This window comes from Carica papaya, chromosome 2 (assembly GCF_054855325.1).
Source record: "Carica papaya isolate Zhongbai chromosome 2, ASM5485532v1, whole genome shotgun sequence".
NCBI classification, from domain to species: domain Eukaryota; kingdom Viridiplantae; phylum Streptophyta; class Magnoliopsida; order Brassicales; family Caricaceae; genus Carica; species Carica papaya.
In genome coordinates this window covers 15447037-15475025 of record NC_142310.1, presented here as the reverse complement: position 1 = coordinate 15475025, position 27989 = coordinate 15447037, and the positions used below count along the sequence as shown (strand labels likewise).

At 35.2% G+C, this 27989-nt stretch overlaps 1 protein-coding gene and 1 pseudogene across 1 annotated transcript; one reads left to right on the top strand and one right to left on the bottom strand.

Annotated features, from left to right (window-relative positions):
* Positions 1–6754: 6754 nt before the first annotated feature.
* LOC110814837 (alpha carbonic anhydrase 7-like) lies at positions 6755–9325 on the top strand (annotated as a pseudogene).
* A 14550-nt stretch (positions 9326–23875) lies between these two features.
* Positions 23876–25212, bottom strand: LOC148268804 (uncharacterized). Its single transcript, XM_088212161.1, has 4 exons — positions 24701–25212; positions 24578–24619; positions 24391–24463; positions 23876–24308 (listed from the first exon to the last, which is right to left on the bottom strand). Exons 1-4 carry the CDS (start codon positions 24746–24748, stop codon positions 23980–23982), a joined length of 492 nt encoding a protein of 163 aa, XP_088068287.1. The 5' UTR covers positions 24749–25212; the 3' UTR covers positions 23876–23979.
* Between the last annotated feature and the right edge of the window lie 2777 nt (positions 25213–27989).

The window sequence follows — 27989 nt, the reverse complement described above, 5'->3', positions numbered from 1 at the left end:
TGATAATCAAGAGTAAGTATCTTTTACCCTGTATTAACAACCTATTTGACTAATTACGGGGCGTATCAGTTTTTTTAAGGATTAATATCAGGTCTAGCCAGTTAAGGGTTAAGGTTGAAGACATTCCCAAAATGACGTTCCACTGTAGTTATGGCCAATTTGAATTTAAGATCATGCCTTTTAGGTTAACCAATGCCTCTGCAGTGTTTATGGACCTTATGAACCGAATTTTCAAGCCTGCACTAGATCAGTACGTCATCATTTTTTATTAATGACATCCTAATGTATTCCAATGACCCTCAAGAACATGTCATTCACCTAACTCAACTCTTGGGTATTCTTCAACAACACCGACTGTATGTTAAGCTCAGTAGGTGCTCTTTTTTGTTGGAACAAATTTATTTCCTTAGATCATATGGTTTATGGTGATGGAGTTTCTTTTGACCCTTCAAAGGTTAAGGCTGTAATTAATTGGAGTCAACCGACCAATGTCAAAAAAGTTTGTAGCTTTTTCGGACTGACGGGATATTATGGGTGTTTCATTGAAGGCTTCTCCATATTGGCGCTCCCTTAACTCGCCTCACCAGAAAATGTCTTATATTCGTTGGGATACCAAATGTGAAGAAAGTTTTGTCGAACTTAAACATCGACTTACCACTACCTGGTGTTGATTCTTCCTGACAATGTCGGTCAATTTTAAGTTTTCTGTAATGCGTCTCGTGTTAGTTTGGGATGCATACTCATGCAGCATGATCGAGTAGTAGCATATAGTTTAAGGCAATTAAAGTCTCATTAATATAACTACCCTACTCACGACCTTGAGCTTGCCACCATTGCCTTTGCTTGAAGATATGGTGCCACTATGACCAAATTTTAAAAATATATATCGATCATAAAAGTTTGAAGTATTTATTTTTTCAAAAGGAGTTGAATATGAGACAGGGGCATGGATGGACCTCTTGAAGGACTCCGACTGTAAGAAATACTAAATTTCTTACCGAAATCTCGAAGTTTTCTACATCTTTTCTTCTTTTTCTTCTCTCCCTCTCTCTCTCTAAGCTCTTGAAGTATGGAAGAATGGAATGGAAGTGATGGGGAAATGGTGAAGGGAGGATTCCTATTTATAAAAAATTAGGACTGTCGATTTGCACTAAGTGGTAAAATCTTATGAGGAGAGAGAATGTTAATGGAAAAAGAAGTAATGTGACGACTGACGAATGTGATCGATAGACGAATGATGTGACATAATGGCAGCATAAAAAATGGAGACACGTCACCCAATCGATGGCGGCATGTCGCCTAAGGGACGACAGCGCGCCGCCCGAGCCAGCGACGACTTACCGCCTAACCAACAATGCGCACTGCCCGAGGCAGCTGCACGTTGCCCAGTTGGCGGCGCGCCTACCTGCCACACGCAGGACCTACATCGTGCAAGACCTATAATGCGCAGCGTGCTGCACGGCTTACTGTGCAGGCCTATTGCGAGGACGGCACGCGCACAGGGTGCATGAAAATGCGCTCGTCTGCGCGTGATGGGACATGCGCGGACTAAGCCCATCTCTGTGCGATGGGACGCACGCGCAGACTATGCCTCATGCCTCATGCGGACAAGACATGCGCACGTCCTGTGCTGGCCGCGCGCGAGCGATGTGCGGTGCCCGCACGAGCAGGACCCTTCCCACAGGCATTTTCCTATGGGATTTCTGCATTTTCTCCATTTTTTCTAAAAATTATTTTTTAAATAACAACAAAATAAAGTTTTCTACGATGAAATAAAATGATAAATTTTAAGAATCATTTAAATTAAATAAAAATATGAAATTTAAAATACAAAATACGATATTTATCCAAAAATTAAAATTACGAAATACTTAAGGAGTTTAAACGACCTTAGGGCCCGAATAAATAGGAGTTCAAAATTACAAATTAGGTGCAAAGGATTTCGGGGTGTTACGGGAGGTTAGCTATTTTGTTAACTAGGAATTTTTTGTACAATTGATTTATTTTCTAACTTGCAGATAGAATTTTTGTTAATTATTCCATTCTATTCTTATTTACATTTTGCATTTTATGATTAATATTTAATCCTATAAAAACCCCCATCGTTACTTTTCATTCGTTGGTCAAAACAGTTATTCAGTTTTTAATTCCTTGTTGATTCGACCTTATTTACCATTGTTATAGATTTGTTTTATTGGATAATCAGGATTTTATTTTTGGTAGATTCGACACCCATCATTTGGGGGTGTGAAATTTTTTCTTATGAGTATTATAAAATTTATGTTTTCTCTATCAATAAAATTTTGAGTGCTTGTTTGATTATATAGTTTATTCTCTTTGCAATTACAATAAAATTAAATTGTTAACATCTACTATCAGAGCATAAGGATCGAGTGATATGACTTTAAGTTCAACAACAGAAATCTAAATTCAACAAGTGTAGTCATTAATTTTAAAGTTTGATGGCAAAAATAATTTTACAATGTGGAAGCACTTAATGGAGCTATGTTTGAGAAGTAATGGTTACAATGAAATTCTAGATAATGGTCTTGTTGAAAAGGAAAAGTCGTCAGCAGCTGGATTACAAGATTTGGAATGCAATCGTTTATTAAATAAGAAGGTTCTATTTTTAATTTGTTAGTCTGTGGAGCTGTTAGTCCTAAAAAAATATTTCATGCTAAAAGAGCGAGAGAGGCTTGGAATATTTTGCTCAAAATATATGAATGTGCAGATCCAGTCAAACAAACACAGCTGCAACGATTGAAAAGATAGTTTGAGCTAATGGAATAAGGCAAAGACGAAAGTATTTGTGATTATTTTTCATAAATGGAGAAGTTAATAAATGAGATAAAAAAATAATGGAGATCAAATAAATGAAAGAGATGTCATGGAGAAGATCTTACGTATATTTTCTAGTCGATTTGTTTACCTAATGATAGCCGTTGAAGAGTCTAAAAACTTGAACACTATGACCTTTAATGATTTACAAATTTGTTAAAGTCACGCGAGATGTGGATGAATGAAAGGTCTTTAAGCATAATAGAACAAGCATTAAAGGCTAAAGTAAATTTAAAAGATGAGAAGGAAACGCCCATATTGAAGAATAAAAGAGCTCAAATTTTGAGAAATAGTGAAGGAAAAAGTTTCAGAACAACTTCAAGACAAGGAGCAGCAGAGAATCAATTTTCTCAAGGTAAGTCTCATATCTAATGTCATGAATGGAAAAAATATGGTCACTATCAATATGAATAAAAATTATTTATTCAGTACTATAATTACAAAGGATACGATCATTATAGTAGAAAGTGTCATGCAAAGAGACTATAGCATAAAGATAAGCATGTTGTGATAGCCAGAATGATAATATAGAGACTTTATTGCTGGCAACTCATGAAACTAGTGGAAAGAATAATTGTCAATGGGTATTATACTCAAGTTGCAGGAATAATATACTGGAAACAAGGAAATCTTTTCTGAATTAGATGAACCCACTCCTTCGAGTCCAAGTTCTACTAGAGATGTCGTACAAGAGTCAACTGCTTTAGAATTAGTTTCAAGATAAGTAATTAGTTTAATAGAAATTTGTGAGTCATAATTTCGGGCTAATTGAGCTATAAAGCTTTGAAGAAACTAAGAAGCAACCATAAAGATGGGATGAAGAAGATGATGTGAAGGTGGATGATTTTGAAGAAAAACAAATAAAAGATCAAGATAAGAACCAAACAAGAGAATCCGTTCATGTCCAACTTGCTATTACAACTACATAGTATCATGAAAAGGTTGAGGAAATTTCAGCACCATCCGTACACAACAAATTTATGAGAAAGAGTAATGTGAACTAATTTTCTTGACTTCCAATTGGGCACCTATTTAAATAGATGAGATTGAACATAAAGTAGAAGATGAAAATAAGAAAGATGACAATCAGAATGGACTATCATCGATCAAACTTATTCTTCATAGAAAACTAAGAGAAACTATTGATATTCAACCAGTACCCGTGGGCACTACAACGTATCAAGAAATGTTAGAAGGATGTCTAGCTAAAGAGGAAAAAAAAAGGAATGCAAATTAAAGGAAGCATTATACAACATAAGACAAACACCAATAGCATGAGACAGTCAGATAAATAATTACTTCGAGCAGATAGAATTGAGTGACGAGTCTACTTTATGTGTCAAAGAAAAGAAATTAAATGTGGATATTGTTGGAATACTTAATTCATTTTCTTTAACAAAAAAGTGTAACGGCAAAGATGGCTGCAGGAAGTACAAAAAAAAAAAAGAAGAAGAATTTAGAGCATCCGAACAAAGGAAGAAGGAAAAGAAGAAAAGAAAATGAGGTAAATGAAGTAGATATATTTATTAAGTTAAAAAAATATTGGGAATAATCAAATCAAGTTTAAAGGAGGATGTTAAAAAATTAAATTTAAAGTAATTAATGTTGAAAATTAAAATTTGAATTAATTAACAATAAAGAGGGGAAGGTGAGGCTGCAAGGGGAAGGTGAGGCTGCAACAGTAAAAAAAAAAAAGAACAACAATAATAAAGAAAAAAAATACAAAACGAGGGAATACAAAACGGTAACCTTTCTGCTTATATATATATATATAGTTTTGAGAGAAGAGAAAATACAGACTATATTATAAGGTTATAAACAAAATATCTCTTTTAGTTATTTCCTGGCGGTCTTGGTCAAGAAATTGCATCAAGTCCTAAACAATTTTATAAGATTATAAAATCAATATATTTATATATATTCGTCGTATAGAATTATTCATATTCACCATCTTTTTGAAAATATATACTGGGAGGAAATATATGTAACATGCATGCACATGTGCATCAAAATCAAAGCAAGCATAGCAAGTTTAATTGCGTACACACAAGCAAAAAGAACATAAAAGCAGGATGTACATATATGCATATTTAAACATGACGAATTTATGACATATTATATATATATATATATATATATATACACTTATAAAGAAAAAGGACATCCATGTACCATTATATATATATGTACGATCAATTAATATTTAGAGACTATGTATAATTCGAAATCATAGGTTTAAGTTGATAAAGAAAATTTTAAAATATGGATAAATAAATGTAAATTTTACAAGTTAGTTTTATGTTGGATTTAATTATATTAAATTTAATTTAAATTTTAATTTCATTATAAATAAAAATAAGAATTGAAAATAAATATTATAAAAGCTTAAATATATTGAATGGTATTTTAATTGTAAATTAATTTTATATTCAATTTAAAAAAATATATTTTTATAATTCATTTATTAACATATGAAAATATAAATCTATATCAAAAATAAAATTAATTTTATTATGCATCAAATATCTAAATTAAATATTAAATAAATAAAATTTGTGATTAATGAAAATCTGATTTGAGAATAACTTTTATGATTGAGTTCTAGATAATATGATTATATAAATAAATAACATTCCCTTATCTTGACCTTCTTCTGTCATTGAATTGGACCTTCTATTTCTAGAATCAAGATAATATAAAGTATTGTGACCATTATAAAATCCGACGGTCCATATTGAATTAATCAACTAGATCTACAGATGAAGACTTTGGGCCTCGGCTACTCTACGTCGTCCATCATACGGTCTCCGTTAACTATTTCATTCAAATCAGACGGTTTAGTAAAAATTAATTGTTACTTTTTGGGAAGAAAGAATCTCAACGTTGATCGAAAATTAGGAAAATGGGTCATTTTTTGTTATATTAAAAAAATCGACCATTTCGAATAAAAAATAAGATGGAATACCGTATTTTTTGATCTTTTTCTTAATTTGTTATTTTAATTTTCTGTTTAGAATGTCCTGATAAAATTCTTCAACCAATAACAAATTGTATGTAAAAAATTATATATATAATGATAATATATTTGAATTAATGGCCTATTTATGTATGCTGGACTAAAAAAATTATGTCATCTTAGCTTATTAGATCTGAAGTTTCTCAAGCTCAAGTATTTACCTTCACAGTTAGAGAGCAATGTTTTGGAGCAACAGATTTAGGTAAATATTTAATACATTTCACTATCGGATAAGTTATTTTTGAAGAAAAAACTATACATTTCTCAAATCTGCATGCTCATCGGTTAGAACCTCTTAAGGGATCTTAGTTGTTTGGACTTCAGTAGGTTGAAAAAACAAATACAGTCTTATCAAGAATTTTGTTCTATGGAATATATCACTCATGCCCTTGTGAATTCTTCAAATTCTGTATGTAGCATTACTAATGCAATCAAGTTTATTTTTATAAAAAATTCGTGAGTTATCTTTTATTTTGTTCTAGAATTCGTTTTATTTATAGGTCATTTATAATAGGTAGAAAGGGATTGTGTTGTTAAACTAATTTAATATATAAATTAATTTTTTAAAAATTCATATTTTTATTTTATCAAATCGTTTGTTAATCAACTTATCAAGAATGGTTACCGAATGTTTATATAAATTCGAAAATAATTATTTAAATGTGGAAGAAAAATAAAACAACACTTTTTTTTAATAATTGTATTTGAACAAAGTTCAAAGCAACTTCACATCGCTTTCTAACTTTTCAAACATTCAGCCTGAAAATAAACAATAGTGGAAATTTTGAATATATATATATAGATACATAATTTTGTGTATTCACATTACGGAAATTTCCTATATAAAGACCATGCATTTCTTCCATTTGGTTCACGTATAGCACATTTACCAAGTTCTTCTTCAAGAAACCTCTCTGCTTTATAATATCAAGACTTTCAAATTGTATTAAGTTTGGAAATGGAGATGATCAAAACGGCAAACAAATCCTCGTTTTGCATTTACATCTTCATTGTTTCTCTTCTACTTGTCTTGCATTCTTGCCCGGTAGCGTCTCAAGAAGTTGATGAGTTAATTAAGTTTAATTTCTCTTTTTTGCTGTTTTATCACAATAAGATATATATAAACTAATTAAATATATATATATATATGTTGAAAATTATTATTTTTTGTTAATGTTAATTAATTTATTATTATTTTTTTTTTCAGAAAACGAAAGGGAATTTGACTACAATGAGAATGGAGAGAAGGGGCAAGCAGATGAGGAGAGATACACCCAGAATGGAGTTTTGTGTGGGAATGGAAAAATGCAGTCTCCTATTGATCTTTTGAGTGAGAGTTAAAATTGTATCTCACTTGGGAAAGCTTAACAGGAACTATAAGCCGTCCAATTCCACTCTCAAGAATAGAGGCCATGACATGATGGTATTTATATAAATATTCATATTATACATACACACATATGAGATATTCAACATACTTCGTTTAATGCAGGTTTAATCCCATTATATGTATATATATATATATATCTATATATGTATCCGCATGATAAAGATTAAATTTATAATTTAAAAGTTAGGTGACCAGTAAAGGTGCTACTGAAAGCTTTTTGTTAGGTGATGACAAGTGTTGTTAAGTAGTAGGTAAAATGTATTTGGAAACTAATCTATACAATAATTATATAACTTACAGTGCTTACTCTTATATATACGCAATATAAATATACCTATATATACGTTTATAACTTTTTTTTAAACATATATTTGGATTAATGCAGTTGAAATGGGAAGGTGGTGCTGGAACTCCCCAAATAAATGGAACCCAATATGTGCTTCAACAAGCTCATTGGCACTCACCATTTGAGCACACCATTAATGGCAGAAGTTGCAATTTGATTTCATAAATAATTCTTCTCATAATTCCCCATATATATCATATATTTATATTAAATGATATATAATAGCTATTTATGTAAAACTAATTCTTGAAATAATAATTTAAAGGTTTTATCTTGAACTTCACATGGTTCACGAGAGTAAAGATGGTAAAATCGCTGTTTTTGGTATCTTATACAAGCTTGGTCGACCTGATAATTTTCTCTCCTCCGTAATCATAATTTTTTATTTTGTAATATTAGTTATTAAATAAATTTACAATTAATTTTTATAAATAACTTATACTTATTTATTGGATTTGATTGTAAAGACCCGAAACTTAAAAGGAAATAAAATCATAAATTAAATACGGAAGCGAAATAATAGAGTTTATGATTTATATTTCTTATACAATAATTTAGAATGCCTAATAAGAATACGAGAATGTCTATTCTAAAAGAATAATGAAAATCAAAGAAATAAACAAAAGGCAAATAACTGAGCATTATAGAATGACCTTCACTAACTTTTGAAGGGAGTCTGGGTGGTGAACTATTCACAACCCTCTTGTTGATTGGGATCTGGATCTTCGTCCTCTCGATCTAAAATAATTAATAAAATGGTAAACTACACTTACCTATTAAGAATATCACACTACTCACCGATACAGAAACTAAATGTTGGTAAAAATCATAAAAACAACCAATGGAGCTCTTTACTTTCATTTATCATAAGGAAAACTATTTATTGCATATATTTACCATTGCGAGATTTTCAAAATTGATCTAGAGATAATAATTCAAATAACATTATAATCTCATATTCAAGTAAACTAGGACAAAAACTTCTCCTTTTTATTTTCCTACTAGTATCCCTGGGGGTCCATAGGGATGTCTAACTACGCGTGAACCAATATCTAAACTTGTCAACTAACTGGCCGTCCCTATACCTCGTCCGGTATGAGCACTAAAAATATCATCCCTCAATACCTCGTCCTGTATGAGGGTGAATAAGACCGTCCCAATACAAACCAAAATCCTTGGTTTACCTCACTTTTTTGGGATAGCTTCTAAGAAGCACTTGGTTCAGGATTGTACTTCAGCACTCACTATCATCTCTAGACTGATGGCTAGTCTGAATATACTATCCAGACACTCAAAGACATGTTGCACCCTTGTGTCCTGGACTTTAGCTATAACTAGTATGAGTATCTTTCCCTGTGTAAATAACAGTTATCATTCCAACATCAACATGGCTTTGTATGAAGCCTTGTATAGTAGGCCCTGCCGTTCTGCCACTTGTTGGAATAAATTTTGGAACCAGCATCATTTGGTACATGATTTCATCTAGGATACTATCGAGAAAGTTGCTATCATTCGAAGGAACTTAACCACCAACTAGAATTGCCAGAAAAGCTACGCCGACAACCATAAAAGACCCTTGGAATTTGCAGTTGGTGATAAAGTCTTCCTTAAAATCTTCCCTTACAAGGAAAAAATGCAGTTCGAAAAGACTGAAAAGTTAAGCCTCAATCATGTGGGACATTTTTAGATCATGGAATATGTCAGACTCGTGGCGTACTGCCTTGCTCTACCCTAAGAGCTTGCAGGTCTACATAATATTTTTCACGTCTCGATGCTCAAAAGGTACCACCCTGACCCTTCTCACATCATTCCTCGTAAGGAAATGCAGGTTCAAGCTGATATGACATACAAGGAACTCCCCACAAAAATTCTTGATTAGACTGACAAGGTTTTATCGATATTATTTTATTATTTATTTTTAAAAATAAATTTTCAGTAGAAAAGACAAAGAAAAGGGCAGAATGTATAAATCACTAAAATTATAAACAGATCATTAATTGCAAGACTTCCCTATACATTAAACTTACATGTAATACTCCTATAATTAAACAAAATTAAAACATTGATTAGTCATATATAAAGATATTTACATCTTCACTATATGATAGTGTTTAATTGTAATCAATCATTATGGCAAGAACTTTAATAATGTCATCAATTGAAGGCCTATGTAAACGATTATCCTCCAAGCTAGTCTTTGCTACAATGGCTAAATATAAGGCATCTGCCAGAGGATAATTGCCTTTAAAACAAGGATCCATGATGTTCTTTAGCTGCTCAAAACATCCTCCTCCTTCTTTTCTGCCTAAAATATGATATAATCGCTTAATAATTTCTTCTCCATGTTTTCTCTTCCCGAGATTAGCTCAAGCAAGACAATCCGAATGCTAAGATGTTTTCCTTTTTGAAGACAACTTGATACGAAACCCAAGATCAACTAACGTAATAAACAACTTCGCATATACATCAACAACCAGAAACTCAAAACCCTACGTAAACCCTCCTTACTTGATCTGCACTCAACAAGAAAATGAAAACCAAGGCAATAGGGATAAATTAATTAATTAGAATGCCATAAGAAAAATCTTGAAAAGTCAATGTGATTTGATAGTGTGCCTAAATCTACAAACAAGACTAACAAGAAAATATTTTACTATGTAATCTAAGAGTACATCACTAATAAATTAGCAAACTTAGTTATAGAGAGACTAGTAGAGTTTTTCTCAAATAAAAACTCTTTAGGATATATATCAAATATTTTCGAGGATAAATATAAATAATATACTACGAAAAACATAAACTATCCCCAAAATATAGATAAATATCATCAAAATTCAAGCCACATCAACAAATCTTTCTCTTGGCTTAAATTCCCTCTATAATCAAAGCAACTAGCAGTTTTGTCGCACTATCTTGCCAACATATCCCTACTGAGGCGTTATTGAGTATCACATACTCCAACCAAGTCTAGACCATGCTTTAAATTACTATTTGATTCTTGAACAAAGTGACATTTTCCATCAAGTTCTTCACATCCAACACCAATTATCTGATCTCCATCTGAACTCCCTAGTTCCTGCAAATCAACTGTTCTTGGAATTGACAAGTTATATGTAACCAGATTCTCATACTTCTATGGTTGTTTAATCTATCTTATCTCCCTGCCTATTGCAATAGTATATGATTGTTATTGATTAGGTGCACTATCACCTTCTTGATTAAGATCCTATACTTCATTCCATAGACCATTGGACTGAACTTCTAACTCTATTTGGTCTCTAACACCGTGAACTGATTCTACTATTGTCTTCTCCTTCTAACTGTGTAACACCCTAAAACTTTTGCACTTAACTATTATATAGAATTTCTATTTATTCGGACCCTAAGGTCATTAACTCTTTAAATTTATTTTTGGTTTTTGAATAAAATTGTGTTTAAAATTTAAAATTTTATATTTTTATGAACTAATTTATTTATTTATATATTTATTTATTTATTTTACTTATTTATTTATGTAATTGTTTATTTATTTTACTAATTTTGAAAATTTTTGGAAAAACAGAGAAGGAAAACGGCGAAAAAGGCCGCGATAAGTTTTTCTTATTCGCGCGAGCCCCTTGAGCAGTGTGCGCTGCCCTTGGGGGTCATGTGCTATCGTTTGGCCAGCGCACCGCTGCTGTTTGGGCGGCAAGCCTTTCGTCGTTGTGTTGCCATCGTCTCATTGACCATCTGTCAGTTGACGCCTTGCGTCGATCACTTTTTCCCTTCCCTCTCTCCTGATTTGTGCCACTTAGTAGAAATCTAACTGTCTCTCTTTTATATAAATAGGGACCTTCTCCACCACTCCTTCATCACTTCATCTTCATTCACCTAAAATAAATTTTAAAGAGAGAGAGAAGAAGAAAATGATAAAAAGAAGAGGAGTTAGGAAAAACTTCAATCTTTCGGTAAGAAAACTTAGTATTTATTTTTCACGTTCTAAGGAGTATTTTTAGATTAATAAAAAAGAATATTGCATGAATATGAGATGGCTCATTACGTATTTAATTATTACTATGTTTTAAATATATTTACATAAATATTCTATGATGTTGCAAGATTTGCATCATTCTAACAAATGAATAAATAAACATAATGAATATGGTGGCATGATAAGAAATGATGAAACATGATGTTATTTGAGGAATTTGTGAAAGGATTATGGATATTTTGCATGCATTGTATTTAAAATTAATATAATTCGTTTGGCTTTTTATCTCTGAGAGGTTTTGTTTCTCCCACATCTGGTTTGAAAAGATGTTAGATGACTGTTTCCTGTGGATGACAGCGTACCATCTGACGAGATTAATAGCATGATATGATCGTAGGGGTCACATTTGGATTTGTGCATCAATCTTATATTTCAATATATAAATCATTATATTTCAATAAAATGCTTGTGTCATTTACAGCAGTAGTTGAGAGTCCCTTCAGCCCTCAGTACGTTTGTGTCGAAACAGTTTCATGCGAAGGTTAATAAAACACTTAATAAAGATACAGTTGTGGTTGTGGTTAAGAGAAGATGGTACTTTTATTATCTCGGTTTAGGTAGATGTTATAGTTTTTTTTTTCTGTTCTTAATATGTTTAATGTTATTTATGTCTTGTTATGATATCTTGGCCACTTGTTTCTTTCAAGTTAAAAGATGATTTTCTTTAATCACCTAATTTATGTTCATCCATGAAAGCTTACGAGATAAGTCAACCTTATTGTGAAACTCGTGCTCTTCTTCAAAAGTTAATCACTTTTCAAACTTTAGTAACGTAGTTTCAATACTGTTTTCCTTACTTAGTTTATATAGAACTCACCCTTAATTCATGGCCCCCATATATGAAAGTGATGATGTGCTCGATATGTTGCCCCTTGAAACTTATCTAGATCCCTTCTCAGATCTATAGGATAGTTACGAGTGCTTTTGTAAAACTTGCACTCTAATGACTCTTTGTAAATATTTTAAACGGTTATATTTTATGTATCCACATTTTGGATAGCCAACCATTAACCTCAGGTGTAATGTGAACATTGATTTTATGTAAGGGCTTTCTATTCTTTCGCTTCAATATAAATTCGGTTATTAGCATTTATGCATGTTTTTGTTTTCTGGCTCCCTCCTACCACCAGATATTTGGGATGTCACAGTTCTTCTTGAAAATTTTTAAATATAAGTTACATCCTAGATTTATATATCTTAACTTACAATAGTTTAAAAATTTACATTAGCATGAATTAAATACTCTTATCATAAAAATTAATTTATATATTCCAACCGTTTTTATCATCAATTAATATGAAGACTTTTTCACAAGTTATGTAGTAGTCATGGATAAATGAGTTTAAAAAAAAGAAGATACTTTGAGAGATTGTAAAACTATTAATTAATATTAACTATAGATAGTTGTATTAGTTGATATAATAATGAATGTTCAATTTCTTAATTTATAACTATATCACTATGTTTAGTATATCAAAGTTGGAAGAAAACTTTTAAAGATAAATTGCAAACTTTTCAAACATATGTAACAAACATGTGTTGTGTCAAAACACATCATACATAAAATAGTATGCAAATTTGTTTTACAAAACATGTGATATGTCATGTAATAACACATGATTACTGCACGTAAAATGCTTATGACTTGCTTAAAACATGTGATGTGTTGCGCAATAATAAATGATCACTACAGATATAACGAGTGTTACATGATTTAGTGTTATGTGTTGTGCAATATTAATGCTCTGTTTGGATGATTTTTGTGGTGGGTAATTAATGTAAGGTAATGTATGGTAGGTGTGCATGATGGTAATTATAAAGTTATGACATGTTTAAGAAAACGTTGTATTAATATATGGTAATGATAGTTGTTTTGTTTGAATTGATAGGTTGATATGATTGTATATGTAGCGCCCAGACCGAGAAGGAGAGCCGCCGCACTCGAGAGCGCCGCCGCCGGTAAGCTCTGCTTCTCCGTGATTTTTTGGCCCCCCGAGGGCCCTAGGGTTGTTTTCTCGCAGGGACCGATGCGAGTGTGGCCGAATTCGGCCGGAAACGGCCGAAAACAGCCAACCCGAGGCGAATCGCCGTCGCCGGAGCACGGCGGAGCCGCCGTGCCGGAGTTGCGATATTGGCCAAAAAGGGGCCCTGAGCCTAATTTGAGATTTTTTGGAACACGTGCAGGTACCGTTAGTGTGTTTCAGTTACCCGGGAAAAATTCAGGGAAAATTAGGGACGACCTGTAGGCGCACTGTGAATCGTATTCGGATCCCAAAAACAAGTAAGGACCCCTCACCCTATTTCCTATCACGGTATTAAAGTTCAAAATGATAAAACGGTATTTCTTGAATTAACGAATGTGTGAAATTGCTTAAGGTTGCTAATGGAGCCCGAGTCTAGTGTGATTGATGATTTACTGTTATTTGGCCTGTTTTACAACTTTAAATGCAGTATGAGGTTTGATGTGTTTATTTTATAGTTTCGTGTGCATATATTACGTTTTTATTGGTTATGGGTTGAATGACTGAAAAACTGATACCGTATGTTGTCTGTTTGGCATGAATTACGATTTGCTTGTTTAAAATGTGAATTGATAATGCTTACTGAGGAAGAGGAAAATGAAAGATTGTGTAGACTGATAATTGTATGATGGGGTCAGCCTGACTAGATATCCTGGGAGATGGTGGACGGACCGGGTCCGTAGGGAACCCTACCGGAATTGTGGTCTCACATGCCGGACGGGGTATGGAGATCTTATGTGTTTTGGCGCCCATACCGGACGGGGTATGGGGACGGCCCGTTTCACCCTCATACCGGACGGGGTATTGAGGTTTATGGTTTTGGCGCCCATACCGGACGGGGTATGGGGACGGCCCTGGAAACTGATTATGAATGTTAAAGGTTAACGGGTAGCGGGACCCCTATGGACCCCCATGGATACTAGTAGGCTGGTAAATGAGAAAATGATATGTTGTATAATGATTGAATTACAAAAGGCGTGATAAGTGCTATGTTTTACAGCTTATATTATTCCATGATTGTGATAATGTTATTGTTTTTCTTATATTGTTTCATGAATTCCACCGAGGTAAGTGGATGGTAAAGGTTTTATCATAAATAAAAGGATTTGTTGTAAATCATGCTCCATTGGTCTTTTCTGTTTTTCTACCCACCTTTACCTCCGTGACGGTGAGATATCGTGATGTTCTTACTGGGCTAGTGTAGCTCACTCCTTATTTAACCATTTTAGATTAGGAAGACATGGTTCCCGAACCCGTTCCGCAGGAGGACGACGAAGGGGATGCCTAGAGACTCTGTAGTCATACTCATAGTTTTATTTTCGAGTTTCTCTTTTAGTTAGTTTAATCTTTTATATTTTAAGTACGTTTTTGGTTTTCGTGTAAGGGATGTTAACTGAAATTTTGATCTCGCTTCCGCATTTTATGTGTTTAAATACTCATTTCATTTTAACATTTCCGGGGCCGTTACAGTTGGTATCAGAGCCGCGTTTCCTCGGACCCATCCCTTACACAATAGTGCCTTAGATAAATACTCACCGATATATCGTTACTCAATTATTCCTTGTGAATGCAGGTACACGGGAATGAGGAGAGGAAGGCCCCCACTAAACCGAGCGGCTCAGGATAATTCGCTTCGGGAGGATCTTGACAGACTGTATGAGATGGTGGAGGCTCTCGTAGCTGCCCAGCGAAGGCAAGAGGAGAGAAGAGAGTTACCCGGACCTCCTCCGCTAGCGTAGGTTGAGCCCCCACTACAGCAGGCAGATCCCGTACCACCCCGGCAGGAGCCTGTTCCTCCACAGTACCAACCGGCACCACAGCCGCGGTACGACCCGGTACCACAGCCACAGTACCAGCAGGCGCCGCCACAGCACTTTCCAGTACCCCCACCACATCAGCAGGTTCCACCACGGGGTCCCCCAGTTCACCCTCAGCCGGTCCTAGTCCCTCTACCTCGGGACCCCGCTCCTTCCTTGATCGATCCCGGCTTCATAGAGAGGTACAGAAGACTGAACCCTTCTACTTTTGCAGGGGGATCCTCTTTTGAAGAGGCCCAATATTGGCTGGCAGAGACTGAGAGAGCCTTCGAGACCTTGGGAGTAGTTCCTGAGCAGAGGGCTGTCATTGCCTCCTACATGCTGGTAGGGGAAGCAGTACGCTGGTGGGAGCTCAAGCGGGCCACCCTGCCTACACCAGTTACTTGGGAGCAGTTCCTGGCGGCCTTCCATGCGGAGTATCTCCCTAAACACATCCAACATCTAAAGGAAATGGAGTTTGCTCAATTGGTCCAGGGAAATATGACAGTGTCGGACTATGCTCGTAAGTTCCTGGAGCTGGGCCGACATGCCCTGGAGACATTGATGGATGAGGGCCGAAAGGCCAGGAAATTCCAGTGGGGTCTCCGCCTGGAGATTAGACAACACTTACTCGTGATGGAGCTTGAGACGTATTCGGCAGTCTTGGCTAAGGCGTAGATCATAGAAAGGAGCTTTGACACCCGCCCTCAGCTAGCGGGAAGTTCCCGACTCTCAGCCCCGCTCCGCAGGCCAGCACCTATCATGCCTGTCCAACCCAGTAAGAGGCCCAGACCTGCCGTCCAGGCCCCTCCTCAGGCTACGGGGGCAGCACGTGGGAAGATCTGCCAGTACTGCGGCAGGGATCACGGGGACCGACCCTGCTACCGCCTCAACGACACCTGTCGCATATGCGGCAGTGCCCAGCACTATGCAAGGGAATGCCCCAGGAACCAGAATCAGAGAAGGCCTCCAATCCAGGGCAGAGTTTACAACCTTACCCAGAAGGATGTCGACGCAGACCCGGACGCGGTACATGGTAAACCCAAGAAAGAAGTTTGTATCCAAGAGATTCCAGTAGTCCGAGACTTTCCAGATGTATTTTCGGATGAACTACCCGGTCTACCAAGGGACAGGGAGGTCGAGTTCACCATAGACTTACAGCCAGGTACCCAGCCCATCTCAGTAGCTCCTTACCGAATGAGTCGCATCGAGATGGAAGAACTAAGGAAACAGATCACTGAGCTACAAGACAGTGGTTTCATTAGACACAGTGTTTCCCCATGGGGTGCCCGGGTTACTTTTGCAAGGAAGGGAGATGGAACATTGAGACTGTGCATTGATTACAGAAGGATAAACAAGGTAACAATCAAGAACAAATATCCTCTTCCTCGGATTGATGACCTTTTCGATCAGTTGCAGGGTGCACATATCTTTTCTAAAATAGATCTACGATCAGGTTACCATCAGGTAAAGGTAAGAGCAGAGGATATCCCCACGACGGCATTCCGAACCAGGTACGGACACTACGAGTTCCTGGTTATGTCGTTTGGGCTAACCAACGCCCCGGCCATCTTTATGGATCTAATGAACAGAATCTTCAGAGAGTTCTTGGATCAATTTATCATCGTGTTCATCGATGATATCTTAGTCTACTCAAAAAGTAGAGAAGAACATGCTCATCATCTTGCCCAAGTCCTACAGGTACTTAGGGAAAAGAAGTTGTATGCAAAATTGAGCAAGTGTGGATTTTGGCTCGAGCAAATCGCCTTCCTAGGACATGTTATATCGAAGGAAGGGGTGTCAGTGAACCCCGAAAAAGTTGAAGCGGTACTTGGTTGGGAAAGGCTGACAACAGTTAAGGAAATTCGCAGTTTCCTAGGGATGGCAAGTTATTACCGCTGGTTTGTCGAAGGGTTCTCCAGTCTAGCAGCTCCTCTAACCCGACTCACAAAGAAGAATGCAAGGTTTGATTGGAATGAGAACTGCGAAAGGAGTTTTTCAGAATTGAAGAAGCGACTGACTACTGCACCCGTGCTGGCTCTACCGAGTGGATCAGGAGGGTATACAGTTTATAGTAATGCCTCCTATCTGGGCCTGGGTTGTGTCCTGATGCAGCATGGAAAGGTTATAGCATATGGGTCTAGAGCTAAAGAATCATGAGAAGAACTATCCTACCCATGACTTGGAGCTTGCCGCAATTATATACGCCTTGAAAATCTGGCGCCATTATTTGTATGGAGAGACCTTTCAGATCTACACCGATCATAAGAGTTTGAAGCACATCTTCACTCAGAAGGATCTCAACATGCGTCAGAGAAGGTGGATGGAACTCCTCAAGGACTATGATTGTGACATCCTATACCATCCAGGTAAGGGCAACGTAGTAGCCGATGCCCTCAGCAGGAAAAGTGCAGGCACCCTAGCCCATCTGATGGTTTCAGAATGCAGGTCCATTGGGGCCACACAACAGGTTCGACTGCGAGATCTGAAGAGGGCCACATGTTTGAGCCACCTAGCAGTCCAACCCGAGTTAATCCAAAGAATAAAGAAAGCCCAGTCAATCGACCCCGCCCTAGTAACCCGCAAGAAGGATGCAGGACAGGGAGTGAACTCAGAATTTCAGATCTCTGCCGACGGATTGATTCGTTTCAGGGACAGAGTGTGCGTCCCAGACGACAGTGAGTTAAGAAGAGACATCATGACAGAGTCCCATAGTTCAAGGTTCGCCATGCATCCAGGAAGTACGAAAATGTACCAAACTATGCGATCTCGGTTCTGGTGGAATGGGATGAAGAGAGATACAGCCGACTTTGTATCTAAATGCTTGGTATGTCAGCAGGTCAAAGCAGAACATCAACGCCCGGGCGGGTTACTTCAGCCTTTACCGATTCCAGAGTGGAAGTGGGAACATATCACCATGGACTTCGTATCGGGATTACCCAAGGCACGATCGGGACATGATGCTATATGGGTAATTGTTGACCGACTCACTAAGTCTTCCCACTTCCTGGCCATCAGAATGACTGATCCCTTGGACAAGTTGGCAAGAATGTATATCCGGGAGGTAGTCAGACTACATGGAGTTCCAGTAATAGTGATATCCAACAGGGATCCCAGATTCACTTCTCGGTTTTGGAATAGTTTCCAGCAAGCTATGGGAACAAAGCTATCTCTTAGTACTGCCTTCCACCCCCAAACCGATGGACAATCAGAGAGGACAATTCGTACGCTGGAGGATATGCTCCGAGCTTGTGTCCTTGACTCCGGGGGCCATTGGGACGACCACCTACCCCTGATAGAGTTTGCTTACAACAACAGCTACCAAGCAAGCATCGGCATGGCCCCATACGAGGCGCTATACGGGCGTCCGTGCATGTCGCCGATCTGTTGGGAGGAAGTGGGCGATAGAAGATTGTTTGGCCTGGATTTGGTAGAAGAAACCACGTCCAAGATAGTTAAGATTAAGAAGACATCCAGACAGCTCAGAGTAGGCAGAAGAGTTATGCCGATACCCGGAGAAGGGACCTGGCCTTTGAGAAAGGCGACCGGGTGTTTCTTAAAGTCACCCCCTTCAAGGGAATTAGCAGGTTCGGCAGGAGGGGAAAATTAAACCCCAGATATATTGGACCCTTTGAAATCTTAGACAAGATTGGTACCACTGCCTACAGACTTGCACTACCTCCTGAGCTCTCCCGGGTTCATAATGTGTTTCATGTATCTATGCTACGTAAGTACAATCCGGACCCTTCTCATGTCTTGGCTCACGAACCGCTTCCACTCCGAGAGGACTTGTCTTATGAAGAAGTACCGGTCAGTATCACGGACCGAGAAAGCAGAATACTCCGCAACCGGGAAATATCATTTGTAAAAGTCATGTGGCAGAACCACACACCCAGGGAGGCGACTTGGGAACTGGAATCAGAATTTAGGACTCAGTATCCCCATCTGTTTGATCAAGAGTAATGAGGCAAATTTGGGGACCAAATTTCTTTATGGGGGGGAGAGTTGTAGCGCCCGGACCGAGAAGGAGAGCCGTCGTACCCGAGAGCGCCGCCGCCGGTAAGCTCCGCTTCTCCGTGATTTTTTGGCCCCCCGAGGGCCCTAGGGTTGTTTTCTCGCAGGGACCGATGCGAGTGTGGCCGAATTCGGCCGGAAACGGCCGAAAACAGCCAACCCGAGGCGAATCGCCGTCGCCGGAGCACGGCGGAGCCGCCGTGCCGGAGTTGCGATATTGGCCAAAAAGGGGCCCTGAGCCTAATTTGAGATTTTTTGGAACACGTGCAGGTACCGTTAGTGTGTTTCAGTTCCCCAGGAAAAATTCAGGAAAAATTAGGGACGGCCTATAGGCGCACTGTGAATCGTATTCGGATCCCGAAAATAAGTAAGGACCCCTCACCCTATTTCCTATCACGGTATTAAAGTTCAAAATGATAAAACGGTATTTCTTGAATTAACGAATGTGTGAAATTGCTTAAGGTTGCTAATGGAGCCCGAGTCTAGTGTGATTGATGATTTACTGTTATTTGGCCTGTTTTACAACTTTAAATGCAGTATGAGGTTTGATGTGTTTATTTTATAGTTTCGTGTGCATATATTACGTTTTTATTGGTTATGGGTTGAATGACTGAAAAATTGATACCGTATGTTGTCTGTTTGGCATGAATTACGATTTGCTTGTTTAAAATGTGAATTGATAATGCTTACTGAGGAAGAGGAAAATGAAAGATTGTGTAGACTGATAATTGTATGATGGGGTTAGCCTGACTAGATATCCTGGGAGATGGTGGACGGACCGGGTCCGTAGGGAACCCTACCGGGATTGTGATCTCACATGCCGGACGGGGTATGGAGATCTTATGTGTTTTGGCGCCCATACCGGACGGGGTATGGGGACGGCCCGTTTCACCCTCATACCGGACGGGGTATTGAGGTTTATGGTTTTGGCGCCCATACCGGACGGGGTATGGGGACGGCCCTGGAAACTGATTATGAATGTTAAAGGTTAACGGGTAGCGGGACCCCTATGGACCCCCATGGATACTAGTAGGCTGGTAAATGAGAAAATGATATGTTGTATAATGATTGAATTACAAAAGGCGTGATAAGTGCTATGTTTTACAGCTTATATTATTCCATGATTGTGATAATGTTATTGTTTTTCTTATATTATTTCATGAATTCCACCGAGGTAAGTGGATGGTAAAGGTTTTATCATAAATAAAAGGATTTGTTGTAAATCATGCTCCATTGGTCTTTTGTATTTTTCTACCCACCTTTACCTCCGTGACGGTGAGATATCGTGATGTTCTTACTGGGCTAGTGTAGCTCACTCCTTATTTAACCATTTCAGATCAGGAAGACATGGTTCCCGAGCCCGTTCCGCAGGAGGACGACGAAGGGGATGCCTAGAGACTCTGTAGTCATACTCATAGTTTTATTTTCGAGTTTCTCTTTTAGTTAGTTTAATCTTTTATATTTTAAGTACGTTTTTTATTTTCGTATAAGGGATGTTAACTGAAATTTTGATCTCGCTTCCGCATTTTATGTGTTTAAATACTCATTTCATTTTAACATTTCCGGGGCCGTTACAGTATATTAAGTCAAATACTAATTTGTCCCTATCTTATTATATGTAATGTTGAAGGGAAAAAAACAAGAAAAAATACTTATTTAATTTTTAAATTAAATTATTTAACTTGATAAATTATTTAAAGTATAATTCTTAATAAATTTTTTTCTTAAAATATCGAAAAATAAATTTATTATGAAGAATAAAATTTTATTTTTTTCTAATTAGTACAAAAAATTAATTTAAAACTTTAATTTTTTATTTGAAATTATAAATTTTAAAAAATCTAAAAAATTATCTATTACATAATATTTATTATTATCATTTCTATAATATAAATAAAGTAAATAAATAAATTTTATTGTAAACAATTTTAAGTTTTGATAATTTTTAAATAATTAAATACCTACGTACATTCAATCAACTTAACTATTTCAATCATTATTTTAATAATACGTACCTAATGAATATAAGTTATATAGCTTTTTACCCATTTGTTTAGAGTTGGACTTCTTTTAGTGTTAAGTTTTTCACCCATTTATTTATAGATTATTTATTTTAACTTATTAATGTTTATAAAATAATTATATTAAAATCTAAGGTAAATTTAAATTTATATATGAAATCTTATATTTATTATAGTTTAATTTTATAATATTTTTTATTATAAATTAATTTTCAATATTTTTTATTTATTTTTTTCATTCTATTGTTTAATAAATAAATAAATAAATAATATTTAAGCATTTTTAAAAACAACTCAAATGTTATTATTAATTAATCAAAATTTATTCAATTCCAAAACTTGATGAGCTTAAACTTCTCTTCTGATTAGATTTGTCTGATTAATTTATATATAATTTTTTATTTAACATTTTTAATAGTAAAAATGTAAAAAGTGAAGCTACAATTTTTTATTTAAAATTTTTATAAAAGTTTGAACATTTAATAATTGGGAAGAAGATCATCGTACATTGTCAAATTGCATGTCTTTTAAACCAAATATCATGCAGTCATGAAAAGTTTAAGTACAAATTATACAAATTATATATACAATTACTTATTGATAAGAAAAATAAATATTATATCTTTATATTGTTTTATTAATTATAATGGTTGACAATATACCATGTAATATATCTATATAATTAATTATTATTAACTCATTTACAAAGAGTTAATTCTTTAACTAATTTTAACTATTAATCATCATTGAAATTTAATCTTTCCAATCATATTTTTTTAGTTTCAAACTTATAAATTCACCTTTTTAATAGAAATATACATTGTATATATATGTAAATAATTTACATTCACATTCAACATAAATTAATCAATCCAAAATAACAAATTAGTCCATCATTATAATAAGATTCATACATAATAAGATCCATACAACTTAGTCCATTAGACTAATAAGATCCATACAAATTAGTTCATCAAAATAATAAAATTTATACAACTTAGTCCATAGACTAATAAGATCCATACAAATTATTTCATCAAAATAATAAGATCCATACAAATTAGTCCATCAGAATAATAAGATTCATATAAATTAGTCCAACAGCAGCTTCTGTTTTCACTTATTTGAAAATGCAAAGAAATTAGAAAATTAAAAACTAGAAAATAACAAGTCCAAAATATTCGAACTTGAGACTTAATATAAGTCATTACCTGGTGAACGAAGCAAATTCTCGATGAAAAAACTATGTCGCTCAAGAGGGCAAGTCACTAAAGCTGTAGCAATGTTTGGTTTGTCCATAAGAAGCATAAAAGCTCTTATTTCTTGATATGGATCGAAACCCATACGAGCAACCTCTTCATACAGCTAGCCTGCTGAAACAGTTTCTTATGTGCTTGTTGCCATATCCTTGATAGCATGTGCAATCATTCGAACTTCCTCAACCAGATACTCTTCTTTTTGGATAGTTGGCATACATCTCAATTTTTTCTGCCTAGCAAACTCTTGTATTTCTAGTTGGGGTTGCGAGTAGGAGTTTTGGGCGACAATCATTAAAACTATTCACACCACTAAATCTTGGGTATGTTGTTGGTTAGTCTCCTCAACATTCACTTCACGTTCAGCACCACTCCTTTCCTTTGTCCTATAGTTGAATGTGATGTCTCACTTGCAGATCCATCAGCTCTATTTCTTCCAAACATTTCTAACATTTTATCATAATTTCGCACACATTTGTTTATCAGTTCAGCTGCTGCGAGTTGAGCCTATGATGAATTAATATGTTAGTATTTGAATTATATAAAATATTGCAAATAACATAAGATATAGTAACAGATTTACCTTTATAAGTTGCAGTCAAACTTCCTCTTATGCTTCAAATCTTTAGTTATCGGATTCCATGTAAAAGTGCTCATTCCATGTTTGAAAACATCAAACCATTTTGAGAATTGTCTTTTTAAAATTTTTTATGCGGTTATGCATTCGCTCTTTATCAATGGTCAAATCGGGAAATACAGTATGCAGTTCTGTAACTATAAAATCAATGGCCTGTGTGATGAATGTCTCACCCGATCTACAACCACATAAATATTGATTGTAAAAGGCATATACTAGAACGTCATTCATAGCATCTGTCCAATGGACAGTGTTACTCCCCCTACCTGCATTTCTATTCCTCCTAGCCATTTTCTAAGGTATAAGAAAATACCAAATATAATCATTTTAAATATTAATATGCAATAACAATATAATTTGATTACAACAAAATAAACTCCAAATTACAGTGTTATATTAAAATACTAAAGTAACACACATGTCATAATCCATACAAATGCATTAAGTTATCACAAATTCATAAGCAACACAACTAGTGCAAAATATAATCAAATATTGTAAGCAGCCCACATATCAGCTGCTATCATATCTCTAATAACTTCCCGTTTTCTTGTTTCCTTAATACTATCCCTAACATTATATGGAGTTCATTTGTTGGGAAAGACATGTAAAAGTTATTCATCAACCTGTACAAGAATTTCATCATTTGGATCCTCTCCTTGCAAATAGTTGTACAAAATGCAACAAGCAAATATAGTGCGGTTAACAGTCTTAAGCTGATAATGAGGTTCACTAAAGCTTCCAATAATTGGAAAATATTTCTTAAGAACTCTAAATGCATGTCCAATCGCATTACGCAAAGAAGCATGATGAAAATTAAATAGCTCACGAGCATTGCGTGGTGGATTCCTTGAGTATTCGCTCAAATGGTAACGTTCTCCTCTATATAGAATAATTACTCCACCCTCCAGCATGAAACTAGCATCCACAAGGTAAAACTTATCTATAAACAATGAATAAATTAAATTATAACATTTTATTCAAAATTATACACTACATATTGAAATTCAATATATGTTAATTACCTTCGAGAATTATTAGAGGATTCTCATGTCTGTTTAATGCATCTTTTATTATTCTTAAATCTGATGCAGTCCCCTCCCACCCAGCTAGGAGATATGAAAATTTTAAATTAAATGTACAAGCTGCCAGTATATTTTATCTGAGAAAATCTTTTCTCCTGCGAAATCTTGGAGCATTTTTTCTAAATACTTTCACACGTATATGTGTTCCATCAATCGCACCAATACTATCCTAAAATTAATTATTCAATATTTAATTAAACTTGGACTTATGTAAAAAAAGTAATTGAATTTATATAACTTATATGTTCACCTTAAAAAATGGAAAGAATCTAGAATTGTTGGCTATTTTCGAAGGCATTTGTAATCCATTTGGCTGATTAATAAATTTATCTGCCACTGTACTATATTTCGTAGCACATTATGAAAATAACGACTTGTCGTCTCTCCAGATATTCAAAAAACCCAAGATATGACTCGATTCCTCTCATTGTGTCCTAATAAGTAAGTGTCTTGGCTACTTGTTCTTCTACAATTGCATGAGCAGTGGGTCTATCATCTACAACTAGTAAATGACATAAATTTATAAATGTTGGAGCTCTCATCCTAATGATGTGGTGACAAAACTCATTTGAAACCAAACTTTTCATAAGCTTATCCCAAGCTTCCTCTCTCTCTAGTCTTAATTCATGAGTACGCCTAGGTTTTCTCATTTTGTGAAGTAGCAGGACTAAAAGTATGACAAAATACTCGACTAAAATAGCTGCACATTTCCTAACATCCATTTTGCTTACCTTATGCGGAAACAGAAATAATACCAAATGTTTGAAAGAAAACCAAACAATTAAAAGCTATAAGAAGCTATTACATAAAGAAAAAAGAGTGATATAAGAAATATAAGATCTCAACATATTCAACATTAGTCTAAACCAACCATGCCCTGATAATACTAACACTTTGATAAACAGAGGGAAAAGAAAAATTCTATAAACGTATTAGACTCATTCTAGGATTTGAATCATGTTTTCACATAGTTTTGCCAATGATTCTTAAAAAATAGATGAAAAATAGTTGATCAAATGAATAGGCATTGCATCAAAGATGTAGCAGTTTAGAATGTCAGCCTCATATCATCACTTCAGATGTTGGCTGCTCACAAATAAAAACAGATTAAAGATTAATATATTTTGTGATTCTCCATGCCCATAGAAAATAGTTTTTTTTAGCTTCATTTCTTTCCTATCCTCTTTTTAATAAAAAAGTCATGAATTCACAAAAAGAGAAATCAACAATTTGCATAATTAATAAATGTTCATAAAATTATAGTTCTCATCATCAATGGACATGGGCGTTCTCCTCACCCTTTCGACAAACTTAACAAACCTACTGGAGAAGCAACATATAATCACAGAAAGCACCTAAAGCTTATGTACGATCTCTTATTTGGAACATGTTTCAAGTAACTAAGCTAAATTCTATGAAGTTGCAAATGAAACAGAAAAATGCCCATGCAAATATCTGTCAGCTCCATATGTGATTCCGTGAAAATTTTCAGGGAATCACATGAAGGAAATTTGCAGGGAAAGATTATACATATAGGACATGACCAAAAACCCAGAACCCTTCAGCCTTCAGGACATCAATAGATCTTGAGATAAGAAACTATGCAAAACGGACACTATTTCCTACAAAGTCAAAAAGGCAGCACCTAGAAACAGACTGGCTAAGCTGCAAGTGGAGTTCATTGTTTCTTCATAAAAACGTTCTGTGAGATCTAAATACCAACACTTGAAGAACAATCTAACGATTCCCATTTACTAAAAAAATAAAGTTTTTAACTATATCCAACAACTGCCAAATTTTTATTTGGGTGTTTGCCAATGCTTCTTAATTAAAAAAAAAAAAACCAAACAATAAACTGAGCAAAAAATTATTACAAAAAAATCTAAAAATTCAAAAGAAAATGGACACCACAGACATCCAAATAAATAAACGTACACACATAAACCTATAGATATAGCAAGCAACATATTTGAATTATGAAAGTAAAAACTAATAAGTGAAGTAATGAGAAGAAGAATAAACAAATAAAATGCGAAAACAATTATAAAAAAAAAAAACAGATATGAGAATCTAGTAGAGCATGCAAGTAATTTACTAATTTAAGCATGATTAAATATCTAATAATTTACTAATTTAAGTAATTTACTAAATTTACTAATCTAAGAGGCCATACCCACAATTGCAGACCCAACATATTTGTGCCTAATCCTTTTATTTGTGCAAGAAAATGGTCACCAACATTATGTTAAACTATTTTCTGATCAAGCAAGAGGTCATTATTTTACCTGAAAATGATGTCTAATTGCTCCTATTGCCATTTCTTGCAGATAATCTAAACCAAACCAATGAGAAAACAAAGCACCATTTGCAAATCGCATGTTCTCCAACTATCCAGAGTTATACATGTGCTGATCAAAGTAATTGCAGGAAAACGATTGCAACCTTCTAAGTGTTGTTATGTAGATGCAAGCATTTAAAATGTTGACAAGGTGATGCTCAAATCTAGCGTTGGCCTCTTATTTCAGTTCAATTGGGTTTTTGGAAAGTGGTCGGACAGATTGGTAACATTAAACCACCTTCAAACAAACTGTTAGCTAAATGACTATGCAATAACTTATAATTTAATTTAGTTGTATATATAAATTTTTAACTTGGGACTTGTGAACTTTTTTTGTCGTTTAGCTGGTGTATGTAGACTATCTATATATTTTTATATGCATACATACATGGAAGTAAACATAAAAAATATAAACAAATTTTTAGGTAATCTCAAACAAAACTTTCTACTCCTTCCACTTGCATGCCATACCCCGTTATTTTCTTCATTTATGTGGATATATATATATATATATATATATATATTCAACTATTAGATATTTTTTTGTGTATAAGACAAGAATCAAGAAAGAGAGACTACTGCAAGTTAATGATTTTGATTGCCTATGGACTATGAAACTAACACTCATCCACTCAGGCCTCAGCCAAACAAAACTTCAAGTTGGTTTAAAGAAAATACGACTAGGAACACATGAAAATTGCAGAGTTAACTTTGGTACCAGAAGTGGAGTTTTGAAAAAAATAGAAGGTAAATTAACAGAAGCGAAAAAGAGACTTTCCGAGGGCCAAGCCAAACAAGGAAGCTTTGAACAAGAAAGAAAAAACTTGCTTGAAGAGCTGGCTAGATCTGAGGCGAAGCAGAAGGAGCATGTAGCTGCCATTTTGCATGGCAAAAAAATTGCTATTGGAGAACTTGAGGCAACCAAGTCTCTGTTTCATTAGAAGCTGCAGGCATCGATCGAAGACAAGTTTGCTTTGGAATCTAAGTTGGTCCTTACAAAACAAGATGTTGTTGATGCAAGAGAATGATGCAAGTGACCTCTCTTGTCTATATGCCTAACTAGGTAGCAAATAGAGAAGGAAAAATAACAGTTGGGAATAATTTTGGATGCTGATGACAACATTAGTTTGGATATATGAAAAAAAGGAATTATCAAGAAATTTACAACTATTACCAAGAGTTGTAAATAATAAATGTTACT